General features: G+C 42.2%; 1 protein-coding gene across 1 annotated transcript in view; it reads right to left on the reverse strand.

Annotated features, from left to right (window-relative positions):
* Positions 1–12,077, reverse strand: part of Uggt2 (UDP-glucose glycoprotein glucosyltransferase 2) — a 98,360-nt gene extending 86,283 nt beyond the window's left edge. The window contains exons 1-5 of the mRNA XM_021637093.2: positions 11,851–12,077; positions 10,026–10,108; positions 4,440–4,570; positions 3,875–3,987; positions 2,748–2,922 (exon numbers count right to left, since the gene is read on the reverse strand). Of these exons, the coding sequence (XP_021492768.1) occupies positions 2,748–2,922; positions 3,875–3,987; positions 4,440–4,570; positions 10,026–10,108; positions 11,851–12,008 (660 nt within the window). The 5' untranslated portion in view covers positions 12,009–12,077. The remainder of the gene's footprint in view (positions 1–2,747; positions 2,923–3,874; positions 3,988–4,439; positions 4,571–10,025; positions 10,109–11,850) is intronic.
* Between the last annotated feature and the right edge of the window lie 14,610 nt (positions 12,078–26,687).

A 26,687-nucleotide genomic window follows, 5' to 3' on the forward strand; every position in this document is an offset into this window, starting at 1 on the left:
CTCCTTCCTCGGGGATTGTGTGGGGAGGTCAAAGAGCCAGGCATTGAGTTCCTGTCAGAAATAAAGTCCCTGTTCCCCTTACTAGGGTACCTACTTGGATACTGAGCTGCCATGGGCTACATCGAAGCAGGGGTTCTAGGTTATCTCCATACATGGTCCTTGGTTGGAGAAAGAGTCTCAGAAAAGACCCCTGTTCCCAGATATATTTGGTCCTTGTGGAGCTCCTGTCCTCTCCAGGTCATACTAACTTCCCCTTCTTTCATATGATTCCCTGCACTCTGCCCAAAGTTTGGTTACGAGTCTCAGCATCTGCTTTGATACACTGCTAGGTAGAGTTTTTCAGAGGCCCTCTGTGGTAGGCTCCTGTCCTGTTTCTTGTTTTCTCCTACTTCCAATGTCCATCCCATTTGTCTTTCTAAGTGAAGATTGATCATCTTATCCTGGGTCCTCTTTCTTGTTTTTAGTATATTTATCCTATCTTATAGGTCTAGTATCTACTTATAAGTAAGTATATACTGTATGTGTCTTTCTGCTTCTGGGATACCTCACTCAGAATGATCTTTTCTAGATCCCACCATTTGCCTGCAAATTTCATAATTTCCTTGTTTTTAATTGCTGAGTAGTATTCCATTGTGTAAAAGTACCACAATTTCTGTATCCATTCCTCTGTTGATGGACATCTGGGTTGTTTCCAGGTTCTGGCTATTATGAAAAGCTGCTATGAAAATGGTTGAGCAAATGTCCTTGTTGTGTACTTGAGCATATTTTGGGTATATGCCTAGGAGTGGTATAGCTGGATCTTGAGGAAGCAGTATTCCTGATTGTCTGAGAAAGCACCGTATTGATTTCCAAAGTGGTTGTACAAGTTTACATTCCCACCAGCAATGAAGGAGGGTTCCCCTTTCTCCACAACCTCTCCAGCATGTGTTGTAACTTGAGTTTTTGATCTTAGCCATTCTGATGGTGTAAGGTGAAATCTCAGGTTGTTTTGATTTGCATCTCTTTGATGGCTAAGGACGTTGAGCATTTCTTTAAGTGGTTGTCTTCCATTCTATATTCCTCTACAGAGAATTCTGTTTAGCTCTGTTCCCCATTTTTTAATTGGATTGATTGATTTGTTGCTTTTTAATTTCTTTAGTTCTTTATATATTCTGGATATCAGCCCTCTGTCAGATATAGGGTTGGTGAGGATCCTTTCAAGCCTTCATATTTCTATCTTTTCCTCCCCCTCAAAAAAGGCATTTGTTCAAAGGAAGCACAAAGAAGTCTATTTTCATTAAAACCTCAGCTGATAAATTTACATTATTGCTACTGTGAGTGTACAAGATGTCATGCATTAAGTAGAAGGTTATTATTTACTGGTACAAAGGCATCCTCATGGTTAATATGATCCCATAGGAGTATTTTTTTTTACTATAGTTTCCAAAGAATATTTAAGACAGCCTCAACACATGGGCATATCCTCCACAGGCCATATTAGCATCACTTGGTGAACATACATGAGGTAAATATATTCTTTTATCTCCTACATCCACTTTCTCTTAATGTGTCTCTTACCTCTGGTCTCCACCTAGTAGAGAATCACACCCATAATGTTCTAGTTCTACTGGTAAACACATATTTATTCTTATGGCAAAAAAGGAAAATGATTGAGAATTACTAGTTTAAAAACAATCAGCTATATAGAATGTTTGATCCTCTTTTATCTTCATATTTTTACTGATTCACTTTTTTTTAAATCATTGAACATTATATACTTATGGGTCATGCACAAGCAAATGTTCTTGTAGTGTACTTGAGCATATTTTGGATATATGCTTAGGAGTTGTATAGCTGGATCTTGAGGAAGCGCTATTCCTAATTTTCTGAGAATGCGCCAGATTGATTTCCAAAGTGGTTGTACAAGTTTACATTTCCACCAGCAGTGGAGGATGGTTCAAAAGGGACTATTTCTCTTACTGCTTTGTAAATAATACTTGGCATAGAGGCACATGAATTAATTACTTAAGTATGCTAATACTTAGAAAACATATATATATTCAATGGACCTATGCTTTTGCTTTATATTTTAATCTTCAGTAGACTATTAAAATATCTATATTCTAGTTTACCACAACTTTAAGATTATTTAACAAAGGTTTCTCATTTCTAGCAAATAGTAGTAATTTAACTAAAATCATACAATCAAAATTAAAAAATTTAGAATAGTGAGGAGAGTGAAAAGACATTTCAGTAATATATGCTTAACAGAATAGGGAAGTCTCCTGATAACCTCTGTACCACATTCTTAAAATGACTGCAGCAATCTCTCAGGATGTAGCATCCTGGCACATGGAGGAAATTGTTGGAGCAACCTAGGTTCTGTCTGCATTTCTCCTAGAATAAGATGTTCTACAAATGCTTTAGTTCAACTAAAACAGTTCTTAGAAGTATGTAACAGTAAATGTTTACAGTAGTAACAAAGAAAAAGATCTAAACACAGCAACCTGAGGATCACTTAAAAAAGCTACATGTGCACAAGAAAACTAAGCTTTCAAGAAGATAAAGGAAAGAAGCCCCAAACACTGAGACAGAATGCTACAACAGAAAGATCACAGAAGTCGAAACAAGCAAGAAGCCAGAGGGGCTTCCATACAAAAGATGAGTAAAACTGTTAAACCTTAAGTCTGGCTCAGAAAGAAAATGACAAATTACTAATACTGTCAAACAAACAAACAAGTAAGAAATAACACAATCACAAAATGTACCTTAATGTAGTGGCGGAGAACATACAGAATTTTACCATTTTGAGATTTCTTAGACAACACTCTGTGAAACTCAGCAAATGCTCTAGTACCAATTTCTGCATAAAGAATGACCACTGGTAAGTTCTCCCTGCCCGTGGGGAACTTATGATCTCTCCTAAACAGATAAGGCCTGGGCCTGAAAGGAAAACAAAACACAGACTTCAGAAGAAGTGAGGGGCAAAAGCATATCAGACATATGCCAGGATACTTTCTATACTTTCTGCTACCAAAGGATTCATAATGTACGTAACTACAGAAACAGGAAAATAGAAATAGAAAAAGAAGGCATTTGGTTTATCCAAAATTGACTTGAGAAAAGCTTTCATTTCTGGTTAGGTGAATTGTAAATAAAATAACATTTTGTTAATATGATTTTGGTCAATTAAAATTTATATTTAATTAGAATAATTTTCACTATAGTTAATATTCCCTGAAAATAGTTTCCAAATATGTAAAAGACCATGCAAAGGCATGGCTCCATCAAAAATCAATGTTTAACACCAAGGACTAAGAATGAGCTCCTTAAAAACAGGTGGACAGGTTCAGGAGCCAGGAGAGTTCTGTAGATCAGCTGGTACCACTCCTCTAAACAGCTATGACAGCTGCTTTCCCGGGCACATGCTGGATCATTTGCAATTTCCATCAATGTCTACTTTTACGTGGGAAGCTGGTTACTACTACTTATATCACCTTTTCTGTCTCTGGGGCTTAGTCAAGCACAAGGAGACCAGGTGAAAGAGAGAAGTGCTCACATTCCAGGGAAAGTGATTTCCGCCTGAGGCCTCTGGGCTTGGGAGTTTTCCTTGCACGGGAATTTAGACACATACACAGCTCTGACAACACAGCAAGGAAGCAAGGGATGGCAGACTCCTCATATTTCTAACTAAAAGCACGCCTAGTTTCCTCAAGATTACTTGCAGCATGGGTTTTTCTCATCCTTAAGATGGGCTAAAAGACATAAAAAGCTTCTTGCAGCCACCAATAGAAACAGGATCAAATAAATATCTTTGTTCAATGTCTTAGAATATTAAAATTCTATTCCGAGTCTTCTCCCTCACAAAGCATTTCTGTTATGTATACTGCTTTACCTTGAAGCAGCCTTATTCAGCAGCTTTTTAATTTCATTGATTTTACAGGTGTACTTCTGATGTATGACCACAAATGCATTACATCCATCTGGTGGTGGCTCATCAGCAGCGATCTACAATCCCAAAGTTGACTGTTACAGTAGCTCATCACTAGAACATAATCTTAAAACTCAACTGTTACTTTAATTAACATAACTGAGTTTTTACTATAAAGTCACTGTTCTAATTAAAGTAAAATATTTTCTGTGAATAGAATTTAAGAAATATTTAACAAAGCCAACTTTGTCTTAGGAGATATATACATCCAACTGTTTTTGAAATCCTATAATAATTTTTATTCTAAGTAATTTCACTGACAATGTGTCTCCATGCTTTCCTAACTCCAAACAGGCAATATTTAGTTCTTGCAATTATAATCAATGTCAGCAATGGTAATAAAATCATCAACAGGTTATGGAATGAAAGACACATTTGTGCAACACTCTGAATCAGTGATGCTCACTTTAAATAGCTCAATCTATATTATCATGCATATTTTCATTAAGTAATGCTTGCGTATTTTCACCTGTTGGGACATCTGAATAGTTGGAGAGTATGCCCTTATTGAGAACGCAAACTTTAGGAGATTGATGTGTATGTCGTCTAAAAACTGTCCAGCTTTCTTCAGGATTAGGTTGTAGTAAGAATGATCTGATTCTACAAAAAGAAAGAGATGTTAGCATTTTACAGTCAGTGTACTGGCATATCCCACATACAGAGCTATTGAATTAATGACAAATCATCATGTATTAAGCTTGGGTCAGCTGCTAAAGAAAACATTGTTTTGTCTGTTTCAGTGTTTTCTGAGCAATCAATGCAAGAAAGATTACAATAACCTTGCCCTTAAAATCTCTTGGGAAGATGCACTTTGCTCTACCTCAACATGTGGGTCACTACACAGGTGAGTTACAGGCTCAGTGCGCAGTTGAAAAGGACCGCAAGCATGATGCCACCAGTAAGATAAAAACACCAAGTCTGGCGCAGTGAGCCAAGTGTAATCAGCATGTCAACAATGGTCCAGAAATCACAATTCAAACCTGCCTTTCATGATGACGTGTCACTCCTGTCTGGAGATGGAGCTGAGATACTTTTCTCTGAGCTGATGTGAGCTACGAAACAGAAGTCTGGCTCTTTGAATTCAGTTTTAAACTCTCTAACAATCTTGGGGATAAAAACATTTAATTTTGGCGGTAGGAGACAGAAGAGAATAGCAGTATAAAGCTGAAGCAGCCCAGGGATGCTAACAGGGATAAGCAGGTAAAAATGTTTACATCCATGTTGTAGACATCCATGTCCACCCACGGTCATGGAAGCAATACCACACATCAGTGGGTTACATATGAGAGAGAGAGCTATGAAAGTAGGAGGGGACTTTCAGGAGAGAAAGGTTTCAGAGGGAGAAGCGGGGTGAGGGAATGCATGAGGGTATAGGGAGTGAAAATAACTAGAATTCATCACATACAGGAACAAAATCACCAAAAATAAAACTTTTAAAAATAGATTGTAAATGTCTATAACTATCAAAAATCACCTCTACTATGAATTAGAATGCTTAGGACACTTTATGCTGTTAAAACAATTAAATTTATGCTTGTCAAATAAATGGCTGGTCATTATTTTGCCTTTTCAATTTTCTCTTCATCTTCCCCTTGTATTTTACTCAAGATTTGTTTCTTAGAACTTAATAAACCATACACTTATTTTTGGCCAATATAGTCAGCTATTGATTCATTCTCTTGATGCTTTAATGTGCTCAAAGATTTAAGTTACTTCATTTCCTCAATGCACATACTTATTCAATTTTTTAAAATTTTTTATTTTTATTATTTTTTTATTTTTCATATATTAATTACAGTTTATTTTCTTTGTATCCCACCTGTAGCCCCTCCTTCATTCCTTCCCAATCCCACCTCCCCTCCCCCTCTCTAAGTCTACTGATAGGGGAGGTCCTCCTCCCCTTCCACCTAGCCTATCAGGTCTCATCAGGACTGGCTGCATTGCCTTCCTCTGTGACCTGGTAAGACTGCTCCTCCCATGGGGGGTGGGGAGGTCAAAGAGCCAGCCACTGAGTTCATGTCAGAGACAGTCCCTGTTCCTATTACTAGGGTACCCACTTGGATACTGAGCTTCCATGGGCTACATCTGAGCAGGGGTTCTAGGTTATCTCCATTCAATGCACATACTTTAACCTAGAGTGATCTATACCTTGCTCTGGGAATTATATTACACCAGGCAATGCCAACAAATGCTTCCTGAAAGAGTCCGCAGATTCTAGACTACTGATTACTATGAACTGAAGTATTTTTAACATACTCTTTACTCACTTAGAGAAATGTAATGGTAGCTAGGCACAGTGGTGCACGCCTGTGATCCCAGCACTCAGGGAAGCAGAGGCAGGTAGCTCTCTGTGAGTTCAAGGCCAGCTTGGTCTACAAAGCACATACAGGACAGCCATGGCTACATAGAGAAACCCTGTTTCATAAAAACAAAACAACAAAAGAAATGTAATGGCTTAATTATAGAATACAGTATGTTTGTATGTCTGTGTGTGCATGGCCACATGTGCACACACATATAAACATGGAAAATAGAGCAGGCTCAAACATTATTCCTCAGTTACCTTCCACCTTCATTTCTGAAGCAAGCTCTCTCCCTGGCCTTACACTTACTAAGAAGACCAGGATGGCTAGCCAGCCCAAGCCCTAAGACCCTCCTGTCTTTGACATTAGAAGCATGGGGCACACCATCACACTTTTTTTTGTTTCTAAATGGATTCTGGGATCAAACTCAAGTTGCTTTACTTACTGAGTTATTTTCTCAGCTCCAAACTTAGCATCTTATCACTGTCATTCTGAGGCATGTAAATAACAAATCATGTATCTATAGATTGTATGTTAGACAAATAAGCACACTCATTTCATCAGCTTCAATTTAAAATTAGTTTTCATCTTTAATAAATGGTAAAATTGTTTGTATGCCTAATTGGTTTTGAAATCAATTTCCTAATGATTTATTATTAAACATTTCATTCTTTGGTTTTATACCTATTTTATATGCCTACATGCTTGGCATCATGTAAAGATTTCGTGGGTCAAAAGTCATCACAATTCTCAGTAGAGGAATATCGAATGGCAGAGAAACACTTATAGAAATGCTCAATGTCATTAGCCATCAGGGAAATGCAAATCAAAATGACCCTGAGATTTCATCTGACACCCATCAGAATGGCCAAGTTGTCACTTGAAAAACTCAAGTGACAACACATGCTGGAGAGGGTGTGGAGAAAGGGAACCCTCCTCCACTGCTGGTGGGAATGTAAACTTGTACAACCACTCTGGAAAGCAAATCTGGTGCTTTCTCAGACAACTAGGAATAGCGCTTCCTCAAGATCCAGCCATACCACTACTAAGCATATATCCAAGTACTGTGTACTCAAGTACACAATAAGGACATTTGCTCAACCATGTATGTAGCAGCTTTATTTGTAAGAGCCAGAAGCTGGAAACAACCCAGATGCCCCTCAACTGAAGAATGGACACAGAAATTGTGGTACATTTACACAATGGAATATTACTCAGCAATAAAAAGCAAGGAAATCATGAAATTTGCAGGTAAATGGTGGGAACTGGAAAAGATCATCCTGAGTGAGCTATCCCAGAAGGAGAAAGACACACACGGTATATACTCACTCATATAGACCTATAATATAGGATAAACCTACTTCAATCTGTACACCTAAAGAAACGATTTAATCAAGAGGGAAGACTCTGGCTAAAATGCTCAATTTCCATCCCGAAAGGCAAAGAGGATGGGCATAAAATGAAGAAGAAAACAGGAAACAAGTTAGGAGCCTGCCACAGAGGGCCTCTGAAAGGCTCTGCCCTGCAGGCTATCAAAGCAGATGCTGAGACTTATGGCCAACCTTTGAGGAGATTGCAGGGAATCTTATGAAAGTGGGGAATAGTAAGATCTGGAGAGGACAGGAGCTCCACAAGGAAAGCAACAGAACCAAAAAATCTGAGCACAAGGGTCTTTCCAGAGACTCATACTCCAACCAAGTACCATGCATGGAGATAACCTAGAATCCCTGCACAGATGTAGCCCATGGCAGTTCAGTGTCCAAGGAGGTTCCATACTAATCGGAACAGGGACTGTCTCTGACATGAACTGATTGGCCTGCTCTTGGATCACCTCCCCCTGAGGGGGGAGCAGCCTTACCAGGCCACAGAGGAAGACAATGCAGCCACTTCTGATGAGATCTGATAGACTAGGATCAGAGGGAAGGAGAGGAGGACCTCCCCTATCAGTGGACTTGGGGAGGGGCATTCGTGAAGAAGGGGGAGGGAAAGTGGGATTAGGAGGGTAGGAGGGAGGGGTTTATGGGGGGATGCAAAATGAATAAAGTGTAATTAATAAAAAATTTTTTAAAAAGTCATCACAAGTAGAAAAAGGTTAAGCAGATCTTCTCTCCAGGTGACTAGGCACCTTCTGTGTTCACATTATGCAGAGCCCTGCTACAGCTCTGAGTGTGCACACCTGAGCGTATGCACACCTGAGTGCGATTAGACACACCTTAGTGTAGGCACACCTGAGAATAGGTCCACCTGACAGTATGCTCTGTTTTGTGACTCTACCATATTATTAAATATTGAATATATATGTCATACTTCCTCATTCTTACAGTATTACCATTTAAGCAGTGCCTAGCATCTTAATAAATTGCTAGGTTTTTATAAATATTTTACCTGAAATGCCATCAAAGGTATCTGACGTCTTTATTTCTAGGATCTATCTAATTAAGGCCAAACATTTGTTAGAACTCACAGAATACACAATACTAAGAGTATAAACTATAAATTTTAAACAGTAATGATGAGTCATTGTAGGTGAATCGACTGAGGTGAAGATTCTGAGGAAGGGAGGCTGTTTGTGTGAATGAGTGGAGTAGACAGGAGAAATCTCTGCACTTTCCCCCACTTCTACTGTAGTCTTAAAACTCAAAAAGATCAAGCCTATTAAAAAGAAGAAAAAAAATCCCAGTGCAAAAGTAATAGCATTTCAAAGAAATTTAGATTAAATATTACAGAAATTTTGATATTTTCTGTAACAATATACAATCATTACTAATTATTTGAGTGTTCCTACAGGTTTTGTATCTATCTTAGACATGAATGTTTACAATAGTTTCTTAGGTAGGGTTTCTATTGCTGTGATAAAACAGAATGACCAAAGCAACACGGGAGGACAGGGTTCATTTCACTTTACTGTCGGATCACAGTCCTTCCTGAAGGGAAGTGAGGGCAAGAATTTGCGCAGGAACCTGGAGGCAGGAACTAAGGTGGAGGAACCCGGGAAGAGAGCTGCGTATAGGTTTGTTCCCTAAATCTTTCTTTCTTCCTCTTTCTTTTCCAAACAGGTCTCACTTATGTAGCCTTGGCTGGCCTGAATTTTCTATGTCAACCAGGCTGGTTTCAACCACCATGCCCAGACCCACCCAGGTTTCATATACACCCAGGATCATGGCCAAAAGCTGGCATACCCAGAATGCTATTGGGTAACATTTAGTCACTTATTTAGAAAAGGCACCACAGACTTGCCCACAGGTTTAGCTGAGTCGGCATTTTCTCAACTAAGGTTTCCTCTGTTCAAGTGACTCTAGCTTGTGTCAAGCTGGCACAAACACAGGTCGTGCAGTTTCCACTAAAACATCTGTTCAAGTTCAGAGAGTTCTTCCTTCCTTCCTTCCTTCCTTCCTTCCTTCCTTCCTTCCTTTCTTTCTTTCTTGACAAGATCACATGCAGCTCTGAGTGACATTTGACTCAAGATATAGCAAAGGATGACCTTGAACTTCTCATCTTTTTGCATCACAAAGGATGGGATTTCAAGAGTGGGTCATCATGCCTATTTCCTTGGTAATGCTGGTGATCCAAACGAGGGCTTCTTGTGTGCTAGGCAAGAACTCTATCAGCAGAGCTACATGCCCAAACTTCAAATTTAATGTTCTGAATTATTAACTCATTCAGCATTCATATTTAATTATTACCATCTAAAACATATCTAATATAAGCATATAAGTATAAATTTCATATGCTAAAATATGCACATCACTTACCTGTTTGCTTATAAACTGCTAATTCTCTTACTGTTTCCACAAACTGCCAAAATTTTTCATTACTTTCTTCTGCCATAAATTCACTGTTAAAAATATAATCCATGAATAAATGAAAATAAAAAATAGGTTAGATACCTAAGCTACACTGTAGAACTATGTTTTGGAACAACATGCATCTATCCCTGCCTACTAAATTCTGTATAAATAAAAAAGCACCCAGACTGTCAGTCAGTCAGGATGTAAAGCTCCTCCCAACCCCCCATGCCTGACTCATTCCTCCCTTGCTGCTCTTGCATCCACCCTTCTTCAGGCCCTGACCTCACCCAGAGCTGGACCCTGGCAGAGGACACCATCACACCCCATAGAATCAACAAAGCAGAGCTCATCAGGGCTCACACCGACTGAAAAACAGCCCGCATGAGTCTCAACTAGGTCCCTGCTTATGTTGTGGTTGTGTAGCTTGGTGTTCCTGTGGGACTCCTATCAGTGGGAGTGGGGGTGTCTTTGGCTCTTTTGCCTGCTCTTGGGACCCTTTTCCTCCTACTGGCTTGCCTCGCCTCGCCTTGATATGAGGGTTTGTACCTTTTCTTACTGTAACTTATGTCATGGTCACCTGAGGGCCCTGGGAGGTCTGCTCTTTTTTTGAGTGGAGGAGTGGATCTGGGGGAGAGAGGGCATGGGGGAGGGACTGGGAAGGTGGCAGGAGGGGAGACTGCAGTCTGGAGGCAATGTGTGACAGAAGAATAAATAAACAATAAAAACACTGACGGATGGGGACTAACCGTGGGATCAGGTCAGGCAGTGTGGATAAGAGAAAACAGACACATTTAGTCAATAAGAACTGCTGTGTGGCATCAAGTAAATGCAATGCGATACAGTGATGTAATAATGTGATGAGGTTTCTTTTCAGATGCATGGGATATTGTTTTGTAAATACATTTAAACGGTTACAAAACTTCATGCCCAATACACAGGAACAAAAATTGAGACAAAGTCTCCCTTTGGTAGCCTTAGGCTAGCCACAAATTCATGAATTTTTGTCCTCCTGCTCCAAAGGGATTACAAGGGTGTGCCACCATGAGCCATGAGGGGCAGGGTTTCTATTTCCGTTTACGGGAACATGAAAGGGCAAAATCCAGTAATACGTCTGTTTTATGCAAGGAAGGTACACAGAATGAATAACAAATCCCGCTGTAGAGATATTTGGGGACAAGGGTGTAACTGAGAAGCTGCCTCCTCCCCTGTTAATTTGGGAGATAAAACGTAACTGGAAACCCAGGCGCTCTGAGCGTGCTGTCTGCCAACCAGAATTGTTCAGAAAGGTTTGCATTAGATGCCACCTTCCATGTCCATAAGATGCTTAGGAACAGGAATCAGCTTGGGACAGAGAAGTTTTAAAAATCCTAGGCGGGCAGGAAAGTGGGGTGAGTGAGTGGCAGAGTGACTGTTGGAAGCAATGATGCTCCAGGTGCTTGGGGACATAGAGGGACAAAAGGAGGACGCCTGGTTGGAGAGGTGCCGAGGGTGCCAGATCTGAGGGCACACTAGCTCTGAGGGGACGCTGGGGTTGGAGAAGACGCCAGATCTGAGGGGGCTGAGGAGCTGCGGGGTCGCAGAGGACCGCAGATCTAAGGGGGTGCTGGGGTTAGACGGGGCGATGCATCAGAGTGGGGTCGGCCTGAGCGGATCTGAGGGGCCCCGGGGATGGGAGGGGTCGCGTGGATGTGGGGGGACCCCGGGGCGCGGGGCTGTGCGCAGCATCTTGCCGGGGGCGGCGTCTGCGCGGATCCAGGGTCCGCCGCCACGCCCCGGCCTCGGCACCCACCTGGCCTCCAGCAGCAGCGGGGTCTCGGGCCACTTGGCAGCCAAGTGCGCGGTCACCGCTTTGGACGCGGCCGTCGTGCGGGCGCCGAGCAGGGCGAGCCACAGCGCGACGGAGCGCAGGAGCAGCCGCCGCTCGTCGGCCGCTCCGGCCCGCGCCATGGTGCGCCGAGGGAAGCGCGCGCCGCCACGCCGCGGGCCGCTCCTCCCGCCGCGCCGCGCCGCGCCGCGCCTCACTTCCGGTGGGGGGAGCTGTGGTCCGTTACTCGGCCGGCCAGAGCGTGCGCATGCGTGGCCGGCGAGGTCCAGGGGGCGCGCTCACCGAGGCCGCCTGGAGGATGCTCGGAGGGTCTGCCGCGGGGTCCCGGGGGGGGGGACAGGCCCGGGACACGGGGTGCGGAGCCCCCGTGCCAAGCCATGAGTAGCTGGAGCTGCCCCAGTCTAGGTAGTCCTGGGTGAGGCAGACTTTCAGTTTACGATTACCAGGGCGAGTGTGCGAGTGTGACTAGGCCTCAGGATTAGCTTCCCAAGCTGCTGCTGTGCGCACTGTTGAGAGAGCGGTGGTTTAATCAGGCTTCCGCTGCTCCTGGGCCGCTCCCGAGCTTGCCCGCACTTAGGGCCCCTTACTTAGGAGCCACACTCGCTTCTGGAGTTGGACGCAGAAGTGTGTTTCAGACCTTGGAAGGCCCAGGCCTGCGCACTGACAAGATGGAGCGAGTGGAGCTTCCAAAGATTACAGCTGAACACAAAAGTGCCGGTAAACGATAGGAGTGAAATATAAGAGAGAGGCTGGAAAAACAGGTCAGAGCGAGCACAGAGCCATTGCTTCCCGTCTGTGTACATCGCTGCCCTGTGGGTATATCCATCTCTTCTAGCTGCCAAGGTACGCGCAAGCATGCACTTACACACACACAACAGACGAGAGAGACATAAGACGGGCACACAGACACAGAGGCAGATGGAGAGGGCGAGAGCGCTCCATTTCCCCTCATGGTTTAGTTTTCTTTAGAAGACCCTGTTCTGAAAAAATGCTCAGGGAAGTGTCACTTCCCGAGCAGAGTGTTCACTTACTGATTTCTCTTCAGGGGACTCTTCATTCTTTAGACCCCACCCCACCCCCTGAGCCTCCTCAGCTGCCTCGTATTGGGTTTTCACTTTAGGACCTGAACACAGTTCTGGCTCATTTCCCCTAGGGCAGATGGCAGTCTTCTCTGAGAGCTCAGGCCTCTTCATTGCTGGCAGTGTATGTAGAGGATCAGTAAGTACTGAAAAGGCCTCGGCCCTTAGTAGCCCTGGGTAGGTGGACAGAAAGCTAGGGCCAAGGAACTATATTTCCAGCCAGAGTCTGAGGAGAAGTATATTGTGAATCTTTTACATGTTTTTGTTTTAATTCTTCATTTTTGGCTGAAGTTGTGGAAATGAAGTGTTGGCTGCGAGTCTGAATGTCAGCACATCTCATACATTGCCAATCTTTACTCAAAAGCAAACAAAAAAACCCGACTTGCTATGTAAGTCACATGCACTGTCATTAAAGAAATGAAACTTGTTAGCATGCTTTTCTGTTCAGAGAAGTGGGCATGCGACATTCTTTTGGAGAGAATGAAATTAACTTAATATCGCCTGTTTGTGTGATTACACACTTTATCTCTTAGGGTATTTTCCTAGCAACTGAAATCATTTTAGAATGTTCTCTCACTGGGTTGTTCTTTGCCTGCTGGTAAGAGGGCAAAACTGGGTGACCTTCAAGCTTCCTTTTCCTTGCAGTTGCCTTGCAGGTATAAAAACCCAACAAAGCACATTTAAGTCAGCAAAATAGCCAAGGATTCTAAACTGAGTAATTATAAAATTTGATCAATAAGCTCTAAGAATCAGCCCTTGGTGCAGGTTGGCCATGAACGGTGCGCACCCCAGAGACGTGATCATACCTTAGCACTTTCTCTTCTTAGGAAAATGCAATTCAAAGTTAGTCACTTCAGGGCACTGTGAATGAAAAATTCATGATAGCAGTTTTCATTATATGTGGAAGAAGTGATTAATGAGTTCTTTATAATAAGAAACGTGTTTCCTGGAATAAATCATCTTGAATTCTTAAGGTACAGAGCCAGCTACGAGCATCTAGTGATTAGAATGGTGCCATGTGAGAGTAAAGGTAGATAATAAGAATCTCAATTTTCTGAGCCAAAATAAAGTCTTAACATTTAAGTGAAGTTTAAAATCCCCTTTTGTTTTCAGATATCTTTTGTTGTAAAGCAGACACTATTTTCATGATTTAATTGGAATATTTTAAATATCAAAGCATCCTACCCTCTATTCCAATTGGGAAGAATTCATAAACTTAAGGAATTTGTTATAGCTCCTCTTGGGTATGATTATGTCAAAATTATAAGCAAATGAATAATGGTTGAGAGTTTTTAATTTAAGCATCAGCAAGTCCAATTTTCTAACTTTGCATGTTTTATTTAAAATAAGTTACAAATGTCTGACTCCAATTTATTGGTTTGTTTTTGAAGTCCCAGGACTGAGCCCAGTGCTCTGTGTGTACTCTGTGGGTACTGTGCTACTGAGCTGCCCAGCGTCTAGCGGGACGTTTCAGATGGCATGGGTGCATGCTTGCATTGCTGTTCATTACAGTGGCTTTCAGAGAGCAGGCAGTGCTGTGAACTGCAGTCATTCTTAGATTAATCATTTTGGTTATATGAGAACTTGGAACTTGGTATCTGACAAATACCTTCTATGCCTACACATATGCCAGTGAGGTCAAAGAGTTTATTGGGGCAAGATTCCCGCAAGATAAAATCGGTCATTTTAACCACTGTACGGTTTAGGTTTTATATACAGTTAAGTACATGCACACTGATCTCGTCATCTTTGTCTCAACCTCTCCTTCTACTTTCTGCTCCTGGTGATTTGACTCCTCTAGATAATCACATGACTAAACCCACACACCATTTCCTGACTGGTCTATTGTAGCAGAGTTCTCTAAAGCTTTCTCTGTGCTTCAGCATGTTTCAGAATTCCTTCACTTTTAGGGCTTGAACAATACTCTGCTATCAGATGGTAACATTTTGTTCATTCATTCCTCCATGGAAACTTGAGTTTCTTTCATGTTTTAATCCTTGCTGATAGCCCTGCTATGGATTTGAGTATAGAAATACAGTTTTAAGATCCTCCTTTCAGTTGTTTCAGCTCTCTTCCCTGAAGTGGAATTGCAGGACCATATAATTCTACTTTTAGCCTTATGGGAAATTGCCATACTGTTTTCTTTAGTGATTGTACTGTTCACATTCTCACCAAAAGGGAGTGAGTGTGTGAGGATTCCAATTTCTCTCCAGCCTTACAAAAAGTGAAGTGGTATGCCATCCTGGCTTTAGTTTTAATCTCCCAAATGATCAAGTTGTCTTGAAGCACAACTTTTAGAGTTAACTTCTGAACTCAAGACAGTACTTTCCACAATGGTGTAAGATTAAGACAGAGACTCTGTCCCTCTTCACTCATTGCTGAAGATACTACAGAAGATACCCAGGGCTTGCTGCAGTAGGACAGCTGTGCTCTGAAGGTGCCATGTTGCCCCTGGCTCTTGTTGATTCTGTTCTTACACTGCCCTTTAGCCATCTGGTTATCCCTGGATGGCCCTGGTGTCCTGGGCCTGGTGAAGGCCAGTGGACCAATGGCCAGACCCTAGAGCTGGGGCAGAGATGCGGCTAAGGGTAGCTGGGGGCAGCTGGAGACAGCTCAGGGCAGCTGGGGGCAGCTGGGGACATCTTGGGGCAGCTGGGGACATCTTGGGGCAGCTGGGTGTTCCTGGGGCTCTGCAGGTCTCCTTGGGAGTATGAGCAATGCGGCATGGAGGACAACCTGCAGCTCACCTCTGTTGGCTGTGCCCTAGGAACACGTAGCAGGCAGGGGACTGAAGACACTACTTAAAAGACCGACTTTAGTTGACACTCTTGGCACTTCCTAAAGAATAGCTTCAATGAAAGGTTGGTGGTATAGCTCATTGGTAGAGCACTTGTCTAGCCAATATGAGGCCATGGTCTAAATCCCAGCACTAAATAATAGTGTCACAATTGACCACATAGGCTTTTTCTGACAATTATGTAAATAATAGCTTCAACTAGTGAGTGATTCCTACTCTTGTTCTCATTAAGCTAGAAAAGGTTTTATGGCAGCTCCGACTGCTACAGTCTTCTATTGGCCATGTTTATGTTTTAACCTCGTTATCATAGCTGGCGGCCATATCTCCACCACATATTAATGGGTTTCTGGCTGGAGAAGGAAGAAAGATCAAACTCGGTTGCCTGACTGAGCTGATTGTGTTTAATACAACTCTCCCTTGAAGACTAGCTTGTGAGGCTGTTTATTAACTGGTTCCATGCTCCATGGCCTCTTCTCTCCTGATAAATCCTTGGAAATAGAATTTTACAGCTGGGATATTTTCCCTCTCTTTCTTGACAAGATTGGGATTCTGTGGCTAAGAAACAAGGACATGAGCAATAATTTTACAGCAAAACTCATGTGTTCCATCTTTTTTAAAATATCTCTGTTTTGAAGCAAAAGTTAGCCTGGAGAGCAGGCATGGGGTGAGATGTAGAGGACGTCAACGAAGGATGGTCTGCTGCAAGTAAATACCTTCTGCTTAGAATAACTACCATGATATGAGTTTAGTTGGTTGGAGAAAATCAATACTAGTTGTTTGAATGTCAAGTTGCAGTTAAGAAGGGCCTTTATTTCAAATAGTACAATAACTCTAAAGAAGGAAATGCCAACATTTATTGTTAAACCATCTTGGCTCTGTTACACTTGCAGCTGGATGTGCTAAAAAATCACATCTAAAATTAAGTTATATCAAGTGTTATGAGACAAGAAAATTTACACCAGTTATGCCTTTTTTGTAAGGCTCCCGACCTAGCAACTGGCTTGAATAAGATCAAATAACAATGTGTGTTCTATTTTCAAAGGCCGAAATTCCATTATTCTTGGCTAGCTAAAGGAATATCAGAAAAGTTCATTCTTCCTGTTTGCCTTCTCTTCTCATTTCAGCTGAGAATGAAGGGGCAGGATCTGGATGAAAACAGAAGCTTGGGGACCATTTGATTGGATTCCATCAATAGCGGCATTTGCATCTTGCATGTTATTTCATTGGAGATAGTAGAGCGGGGCACAGAGATGGAGAGAAGGCGAGAAGTTGTCGAGGTCCTCTGACCCTATAAGCTTTTCATTTATTTTAGTTGTTGCTTAGTGCCCATTTGTTGTTGTTGTTACTCCTCTCCTTTTCTCTTTCCCTGTTAGTCTGGTGCCATTCCTTTATAATTCAGTGTGAATGCATTTCAGGCACTAAGTTGGAAGAGGAGGGCCCTGGTTGAAAGAGCCCTGTGGTCCCCTCAGGGGACCACAGAAGGAGGAACTGGAGAAAATAGGAACTTGAGCGCATCCCCAGAGGGTTCAGGTTGTTGTGTTTCATGATCCGGTTCTCTACATACTTGCCCCTGTAGTTCAGGTGTGTCTTCACACAATACCTTTACTTCAGTCGTCTGCTCCCTCCTCCAGCGCTGTCCCACCTCCATCTAAGCTGGCCCTTTCATCTCACACCGCAGAGAGCTTTGTTTTTTAATCAGATGGCTTCCAGAACATTTCAGATGGAACCTTCTAAGGAGAGCAGACGTGTATACCATGTCTAGGAATCTGCATGTCTCAGACACATCTAGAGAGGCCAGTGATGAGGACACACCGAAGTTCATCGTGTCACTGTGAGAAAAGACTCTGACCAGAAGCAACTTAGAGGCAGAAAGTTCTTCAGGCAAGGAATGTCAGGGCATGATCTCAGGCTGGAGCTTGAAGCAGAGCCAGGAGGGAGGCTGCCTGCTGATTCTCACACTGGCCTAAACTTAGCTAGTTTTCTTATTCAGTCCAGAATGCCCTGCTCCGGGACGGTGCTGCTCTCAGTGAGCTGACCCCTCCTGTATCAACGATGGAGCCAGACCTCCAGACATGCTTCCACCCCTGCCTGACCTGAGTAAGCTCTGAACTATGACTGTCTTCTCAGATAATCTGCCTTGTGTCAAGTTGTCAGTTTTAGAACCAACAGCGACAGCAAAGATCCAATGATCAGGCTAGACATGGCGGCACTGTCTCAAAGTTAAAAAAACAAACAAACAAACAAACAAAAAAAACAAAAAACAAAAAAGGATTCACGGGTACATTAAAATTGGCCAGAAAATAAATATCCTGAAAGTTTCCTGATAAATCCGGGGATTGGGGACTTAAGTACTTTAGCACATTTCATGAACATATTAACATATATGATAGTAATGAAGATAAAACTGCCAATGTGGTCACTTTATGGAGACTTAAATACTCAGCTGTAAAAATAAACACTAATGCAAATTGCTTAGATTTAGATGAACCTCTTACTGGTTTAAAATTCATAGTAATTCACCACAATATTATATTCAATAAAATAATCCTTATTAAATGCCTTGTGCATACCTAGGCTATGGCAGGCAATGGCATCGGAAAATACACAAATACAAGTTATTGCCCTGTTTTGTTATATAATTTCCAGTGGATTATATTTTATATTAATTACGGACATTAATGAGTTTCACACTTAACTAACAGGTGCTTTGTAAATTTGTCTCTAAGTTTCATATTAAACCTCAATGTTCATGAAGCAGAATTTTTCTGTTCATAAATTTCTCAGACTGGTGAGAACATTGGTGCGGGCTTGGCATTAAATCCTCCTGAGAATTATAAGCCATAGCCTCACCTAAAATTTATGTTGAAGTCACTGTAATTTGAAGTGTCAGAATCATTTCTACCATTGATTCAGGAGCTGTCTCTTGCCTACCCGTTTCTCTGCTGTCTTGTCTGGATTTCTATTTAAGCAGTTGGCTTTTGCTTTATCACTAACACAGCCAGCTTGAAGAGTTAACAGTAACTCCAGCTGGTACAGAGTTGAGCCCGCCTCAGCATATCGATGCTAGCGACGCCACAGTGTCTCCCTGTCTCACTAAACTGCCTCATGCAGGCATAAAACACGGGTGATGACAAAAGAGAACTGACAGGAATCACCGCAGAGCGGACGAACACTTGCCCATTGGAAGAGAAAATGTCTGGCAGGGAGTTGGTGCATTATCACAGTGACAAAAAAACCAATCAATAGATCTTGACTGTCAATAAAAATAAGAACGACTGTGGCTTTCTGCTGATGGTTTATGATTAATGGTTTAGACCAGAACACTTTGGGTTCTAAAGAGAATTAAAAGCCAAACTTACTATTTTTGGAGATGCTTAGAAAAGACCCAAAGCAGCTGCCCAATTCTTATATGAAGAATAACTGAATAATCAGTTAAAACTTAATTAACTTCTTAGTTGAAGAAAATATATACAGAGATACTTAAATATCTGAATAGATTTTCATGTATCTGAATGGATTTTTCATAGCTCTGACATTCATGTGACCTTTTCCAATCAATGAATGGCATATCACCAGTACCCTTCTTGTCTGTGAACATATACCTCTCTCTGCAAATCTAACAACTGACCTGAGATCTTACATAATAAATTTACTTTTCCTTTTCTTTTTAAGTGGTATATTACCAAGCACACCTGATAGGTCATTCTGTGCAGAATAAAGTTGAGATCCATAACCTGGTAAGAGAAACTGGAAGTGATGCAGGTGAGAGAGTGGGAGGTCAGCAAAGTGGAAGAATCAGGGATGAACATGAAGGGCCAAGCGTGCAGGTGATGGACACAGCATCAGGGATTCAAGCTGATGTTAAACTGGGGCATAGCCCATTCATCAAGAGTCTGGAACAGGTTTCAGGGGAATGGGGCGAGTCGAGTGTTGGACATCCTGAGTTCCAGAGGCAGTGTAGCAAGGACACAGACAGAATTGAAGGTAGCAGGAAGTCAGAGTGACAGTTGTTTGTTGATTGGCATCTGAGGAAGGATGTGAGAAAGAGATTAGGGTAAGGATGGTAGTCCACAGACTGGTTCCAGGAAGATGCTGAGCAGAGGTATAGTGTCTTGATTTGGGGGGACCAAGGAGTTTCAGATACACAGTCTGAGGTGTTTTGAGAACCCCAGGATGGTATGGATAGCTGAATATGTGGCTGAGATCATGGATTGAGTTTTGAAGCGAATGTCATATTTAGAAGTACCTTGGAAAGAGTGTGGTGCTCTGCAGAGTCCTAGCTCTTCCTGTGTTGACTAGGGTGAAGTAGGCCCTGACCTCCAACCGGCCCACGGATAACTGCTGGGGGAGAGACATCATTTGTGGTTTCGTGGAGGTCAAAGAAGACCTCAGTATTTTGTCATGGTGACAATGGCATCATGACAGACTCAGAAGCCACATCAGGAATTATTCATCTAAATCTAAGATGGGAGGCAGTTCTTTTCTATAAGAAAGGAATCTTAAATTTATTCTTTACAAACAGTTATGGTCAGCTGTGATGCTAGAGACATGCCTAGTCACTTCAGACAAAGACCACTGGCCAGAGGAAGCATTCTGTCCAACTTAGCTGGTTAGTTGATCAGAACTGAGGTGCTAAATAAAGCTATTCTTACAAAAATGTATGGACGAATTAAAGCAACAAAATACAGTATGTGAACTTTGGATGGAATTCTGTCTCCCCACCCCCAGAAACACTTTTAAAGACATTTGGGGGTCAACTGAGTAAAAATTTGAATATGACCTGGATATTTGACTGTAAAACTGATTACTATAAGATACTACAAACAGCATTTTTTTCTTTTTCTATTTTTTAACTTTTATTAATTATACTTTATTCACTTTGTATCCCCCCATAAACCCCTCTCTCCTCCCCTCCTAATCCCACCTTCCCTCCCCCTTCTTCACACATGCCTCTTCCCAAGTCCACTGATAGGGGAGGTCCCCCTCTCCTTCCTTCTGATCTTAGTCTATCAGATCTCATCAGGAGTGGCTGCATTGTCATCTTCTGTGGCCTGGAAAGGCTGCTCCCCCTCAGGGGGAGGTTATCAAAGAGCAGGCCAATCAGTTCATGTCAGAGACAGTCCCTGTTCCGATTACTATGGAACCCACTTGGACACTGAACTGCCATGGGCTACATCTGTGCAGGGGTTCTAGGTTATCTCCATGTATGGTACTTGGTTGGAGTATGAGTCTCTGGAAAGACCCCTGTGTTCAAATTTTCTGGTTCTGTTGCTTTCCTTGTGGAGTTCCTGTCCTCTCCAGATCTTACTGTTTCCCACTTCTTTCATAAGATTCCCTGCAATCTCCTCAAAGGTTGGCCATAAGTCTCAGCATCTGCTTTGATAGCCTGCAGGGCAGAGCCTTTCAGAGGCCCTCTGTGGCAGGCTCCTAATTTGTTTCCTGACAAAACAGCATTTTAAGGGTCTGAATAAAATTTTATAAAGTAACACTTTCAAATAATTTAACAAGAAGCATGCATTTCTCAGAATGTTTAAAACTGCTGAAATTCCAAAGTCTGATCACTAGGTGGGGATCCATGCCTGGAAGTATTTGCTAGGCTAGCCGCTTATGGCTGGAGAGGGCACAGGCTCCAGAGAAGAACCACCTCCTGCCATTCCTCTAAACCACATCATTCCTATCTGTGCTATAACTGCTTACCACCTCAGATGTGCGGCTGTCACCCCTCATTAAAGACAGTTCTCTTTGTAGCAGATGGAGGCTTCTTCAGAAACCCACAGCTGGAAAACGAGACGAGAAGTGAGCCGCGGGCCAGCCCTGGCTGGTTGTCCACACTGCGGTCCCCACGGGCAGCCCAGAGAACACTGTGGAAGAGGGTACAGAAGGATTGAAGAATCTGAGGACCAGGACACCCTAGACAGTGTCTTGAGGACATGCCAGGGATGTTGCAGCCGTGACATTTCAACAACATGGCTAAACAAAACCTACACAAAGACAACACGCATCAACTCACCAATGTAGGTGGAGGGAGTGTCACAAGCTAGCGCTCCTTAAGAACCACAGGCAAGCTGTTTGCTGAGAGGGGAATCCACACACTCTGTGATGAGCCTCCTGGTTATCCAGTCCCGAGCGGCCAGCCCTAAAACCGTGTACAGAAAAGAAGCACAGTAGGTTGTGTACTGTTGTGCGTGCATGCGTGTGCATAGGTATTTGATTCAAGAAGAAGAGAAGTTTTGGAGTCATGGGGGCATGGGAGGAGTTGGAGAGGAAGAAGCAGAGATGGAAATGATGTAAATATGTTTTCATGTATGAAATTCTCAAAAATTAAATTAAAAATTGTTGAAATTAAATGAATGTTTCGTAAAAATTTACTATTTTTCATGATTAAAACATTTCAAAATAAAAATGTAAAAAATAAGCTTGGAGGGAGCTTAGATAAAATTTAATGTTTGATTTTGGTGCCATTTCTGTTTTAGAATGTTTATACATGAAGCATAGCCCCTGTCCACAGCAGTTCTTTCTCAGGTGACATTTGCACACTTTAATTTTCCTGCACAGGCACACTCAATTCTTATGAGTGCATTGTAGCATGATGACTAAATAAACATGTGAACTCTGGAGGAGTTCCCCTGAATCTGTTTCTAACTCTCTCCAGAAGGGACTTTCTCTTCTCAGTGCTGAACCCCCAGGGCCTAACCCACCACTTGGTCCACAGAGCGTGCTCAGACATGCTTTGGATGAACAGGTCCATGGAAAAGGACCAACAACCACCCTTACCTTGGCAAGGATTCCTTTTCATTTATATTAGTTAACAGCACTCTCAGCATTTCTGTACTAGTGGTAGCATCAAACTTCCTATATTGATGGGCCAGGGGGACAGGGTGGTCAGAAGAACTGGGAAACTATAGTTTTCTTCCTTCCTTGCTTTTTTCTTTCCTTTCTTTCCTCCCTTCCTTCTTTTCTTCTTTCCTCCTCCCTCCTTTTGTTCCTTCCTCTCTCCCTTCCTCCCTTCCTTCCTCTCTCATTTTCTTTGTTAGAGACAAGGTCTTGCTGTGTAGCCTTGGCTGGCCTTCAACTTGTTATATAGCCCAGGCTGGCCTCAGACTCACCTGCCTCTGCCTCCTGGGTGCTGGGATGAAAGGTGTGTGGCCAGGCTAGCTCAGGAAACATTTTCACAGCAAATGCTTACATGTACCTTTAGCTGATACAACATTGTCATACCTAGACAGGAGGTCTCATGCCTGGATCACTTTAGATTTAGGTACAATAGGAAGACGCTGCCACCGTGTGCTACGAGGATTCACTCACTGACTGAATTTGTAAAGAACCTTTACCAAGTTCTAAACCCGCCCATGGCATTTGAACGACAAAACAGCCAGCCAGCTAGCTCAAACGAAATAAACAAAAGCTCTGCCTTTAAGGAGTACAGGCAAGTTAGAGGGAAAGATGAATAGTCTGTCACTAAAATAGTACTGTAGTTGTTTAAACAAAGATTCCCAGGTAGCACCTTTCCCTGGACCCCACTAAAAGAAGTGAAGCCAGCAAAGAGCAGCCTGCACCCGAGGAAAGATGATAATCAGTAATCAGGGTTTTCCCGAGAAACTGACCAATCGTATGAGCATAAGAGAAGGGCTTGTCAATTATGATAATTGACAGGTAGTTATGCAGGCTGAGAAGTATAGTTGTGTGTTAGCCAGAAAACCAGGAAGATGGTGTTTCTGATTAAGACTTTGGGCAAAGGCTTGGAAATAAATCTCATAGTCTGAAGGGCTGGAGCTGGGAGAGAACCAGGGTCCACACGTAGACAAATATGGGTGCTCCAGTTTAAGAAGAGGAAACAAACTGTTCCTTGCAGGTGGGCTAATGAAGACCAGCCACGTGACAGTGTATTTTTCTTTCCTTTCAAGGGTTGGTTTTTACCTTTTGTTTGTTTTGTGAGTGCCTGCCTGTGTGCTGTGTGTCCCACATTCTCGCCTTGTGGCTGTGTAAGGAGGAAGAGGGCCTCTTACACACCGTTTTGAGATGCCATGCAGGTCCTGGGAGCTGACCGGGGGCACCCTGCAAGAGCAGCCAACACTTACAAAAAGAACCCTTTCCCCAGCTCTGGACAATGTGTTTTCTTCAGTCAGACTGATTTTTTTTTTTCTTCTCAATGCAGTTTATTCAGGAACCTTGAACAATCTTCTGACCCTGGGGAAAGCCAGCCCACAACTTAAATAGCCTCTGGGTAGCCAACCCCAGCGTGCCATGTGGGCAATGCAGATAGGTCCACATACATGGAAGCAAGCCAGATCCTCAGCCTTAGCCAAATATGGAGTTGTTTGTGACAGAGAGCACTCACCATCGGGAAGGTGGAAGGCGGAAACCAGCTCCATCTTTAAGGCACGGCATTACGCAGCTCTCTACAGTTCCCCCTTTTTGTTTTAGACGCATCAGGCAAGAGTAAAGGTCTGATCTCTGATATTAGAAATAAATTGGGACTTTGTACCGATGTTCATTTAGGTGTCATCCACCCAAAGAGCATCAGACCCGTCCGATACCTTTTTCTCAGAGGCGGGACCTGGGGCATCAACCCGCACGCAATCAGACATGCTCTTCTCTGGGTCGAAAGTGGCTGACCCTGAGTGCAGTGCTTAGCCTCGCATCCTGAGCGTAACATTTTAGCTTTTTATGGTAGCCAACCATGCTTGGGGAGACTGTCCTGCTTCAATGGCTGTAAAGGCCTGAATTTTTTTTTAAGATTTTATTTTAAAGATTTTATTTATTTATTGTATGAATGAATGCTCTGCATGTACAAATGCACGCCAGAAGAGGGCATCAGATTCCAGTATAGATGGTTGTGAGCCACCGTGTGGTAGCTGACCTCTGGAAGAGCAGGAAGCCCTTACTGGCTGAGCCATCTCTCCAACCTGTCAGCCTGATTTAAACGACAATATTCTCCAGAAATACCCTCATAAGGACATGCAGAAATATTCTTCTAGCTACCTGGACATCCTTAGAAAAGTTGACATGTTAATCAACCACCACCTGCACCGTGGAGTGTACTGATTCAAAGATAAGTTAGAGCCAGGAGCAGTGCTGGCCATGCTCTCCTCGCTGCTGCGTGTTGCGGAGGCCAATGTCAACGCTACCGTTTATTACTGTGAAAGGTGATTTGAAGACCTTCTTCGAGCTAATGCACACTACAGTACATGTTCAAACTATCACCATCAGGGCTTTCTTTCTCCACAAACTTTCACATGAAGCCGTTGTCTTCTTACTGGAGGAGAGTTCTTTTCTTAACTTTCTGTAGATGGCTCTCTCATGCCATGCATAAATGGAGCCTACACCAGGCTGGAGCTAAAGCAGGCAGTAACATCCCTCCATTTCCTGTTCTCCATATTACTGCAGTTTGTGAGTGCCGAGTTTCCAGAGAGCTAGGATGTATTGACTACATTTTAATATTATACTCAGCTGTAACTAAATTAGGATTGAGTCTTATACTCCTATTAGAAACTAACTCTCATGCCTTTCAAATGCACTAAAACAACAACAACAAAAAATGCAGTTCACTTGTAGCTAAAACTGAACATTGCAAGGCAATCAGTATTTGATTTATGCTTTGAGAAATACAATGAATCACTCTCTGATTATAGCATCCCAAATTGCTAGGCTAAAGAGTCCTTCATGAGTTAAATACTTTCTCTTCAAAAATATTGGGTCTCTGTAACAACATATCATTTTCATGACTTTAAATAGAGTATTTAAGACCCAGGCATTTTAAGTTACAGGCATTTAATCACCAAGTCCATGAGATCATTCACATTGAAACAACTGTGACAAATATCTAAGAATTACTTTCAATAATGCAGATGAACATCTCATATCCTCTGCATTAATATGAGTACGTAAAATTCTCAAGTGAAGTCATTTATATGTAGACATAATTATAAAACACCGAAAGAAGCAGCTTTAAAATTGACACAAAATATAAAAGGCACACATGAATGTATATGTATATATAAATGGTAGCCACAATATCAAACATAATTAAAATGGATTTATTGCTTTGAGCTTTGATTTTTTCTTTTATTAAATTATTGTGAGGATCCCTTGTGCTCAACTATAATTAGGGCACATCCATGTTCAATGTTTCTCCTATATACATATATATATGTATACAGACATACATGTACATATATGTATACAGACATACATATATGTGTATATAAGCTGAATAGAACAATATATATGCAAGTTTAAGTGTGTGTAATTAAGAATTATGATTCCTTAAGCAACATTAACATACACATAGTTATGAACTACTGAATTGTATGTTACATTTATCTCACAGTGTATACTTCTGGCAAAGTGGATTTGAATTGATTTACATTTTCAAGTTATTGGGCAAATTTCCAAGTTTGTAAATTCATTTTCCATTTCAGTGTTCTCTTTGTGTATTGAGCTGGCTGGTCTTCCAGGCAGAGTATACCACAGTAAGCAAAGTAGAGCTTGAGGATGGCATGAGACTGCCTCTCGACTCCTCTTCCTACCCATGGCAAGAGATGGGTGGGTATCCCACTCAGGTTTATCTTGTTTATAAACTTTCAAGAGCCTGAGAAATGATAGTGTTGGCTGCTCTTTGCATATTGAAAGTTGGTAACTCAGAACCATCATATTTCCTTAGAATTGTAAATGTGGGATTCAGAGAAAGCTTGAGCAGTCAGTGCATGGAATAGAATGACTTTAAAAGATGAAAAGGTGCCTAAGTGTCAGGAGGGAACATCACGACAGTGCATCAGAATTTCATTTCTAATGCTTTAATAAAGGTCCCTGACAAGAGTGACCTGGAGAAAGGGTTTATTTTAGCTCCTAATTGCTGGTTACAGTCCACCACTGAGGAAGCAGAGGCAGGAACGTGAGGCAGACAGTTCCACCACATCCACTGT

Source organism: Meriones unguiculatus, chromosome 9 (genome assembly GCF_030254825.1).
Source record: "Meriones unguiculatus strain TT.TT164.6M chromosome 9, Bangor_MerUng_6.1, whole genome shotgun sequence".
Lineage (NCBI taxonomy): Eukaryota > Metazoa > Chordata > Mammalia > Rodentia > Muridae > Meriones > Meriones unguiculatus.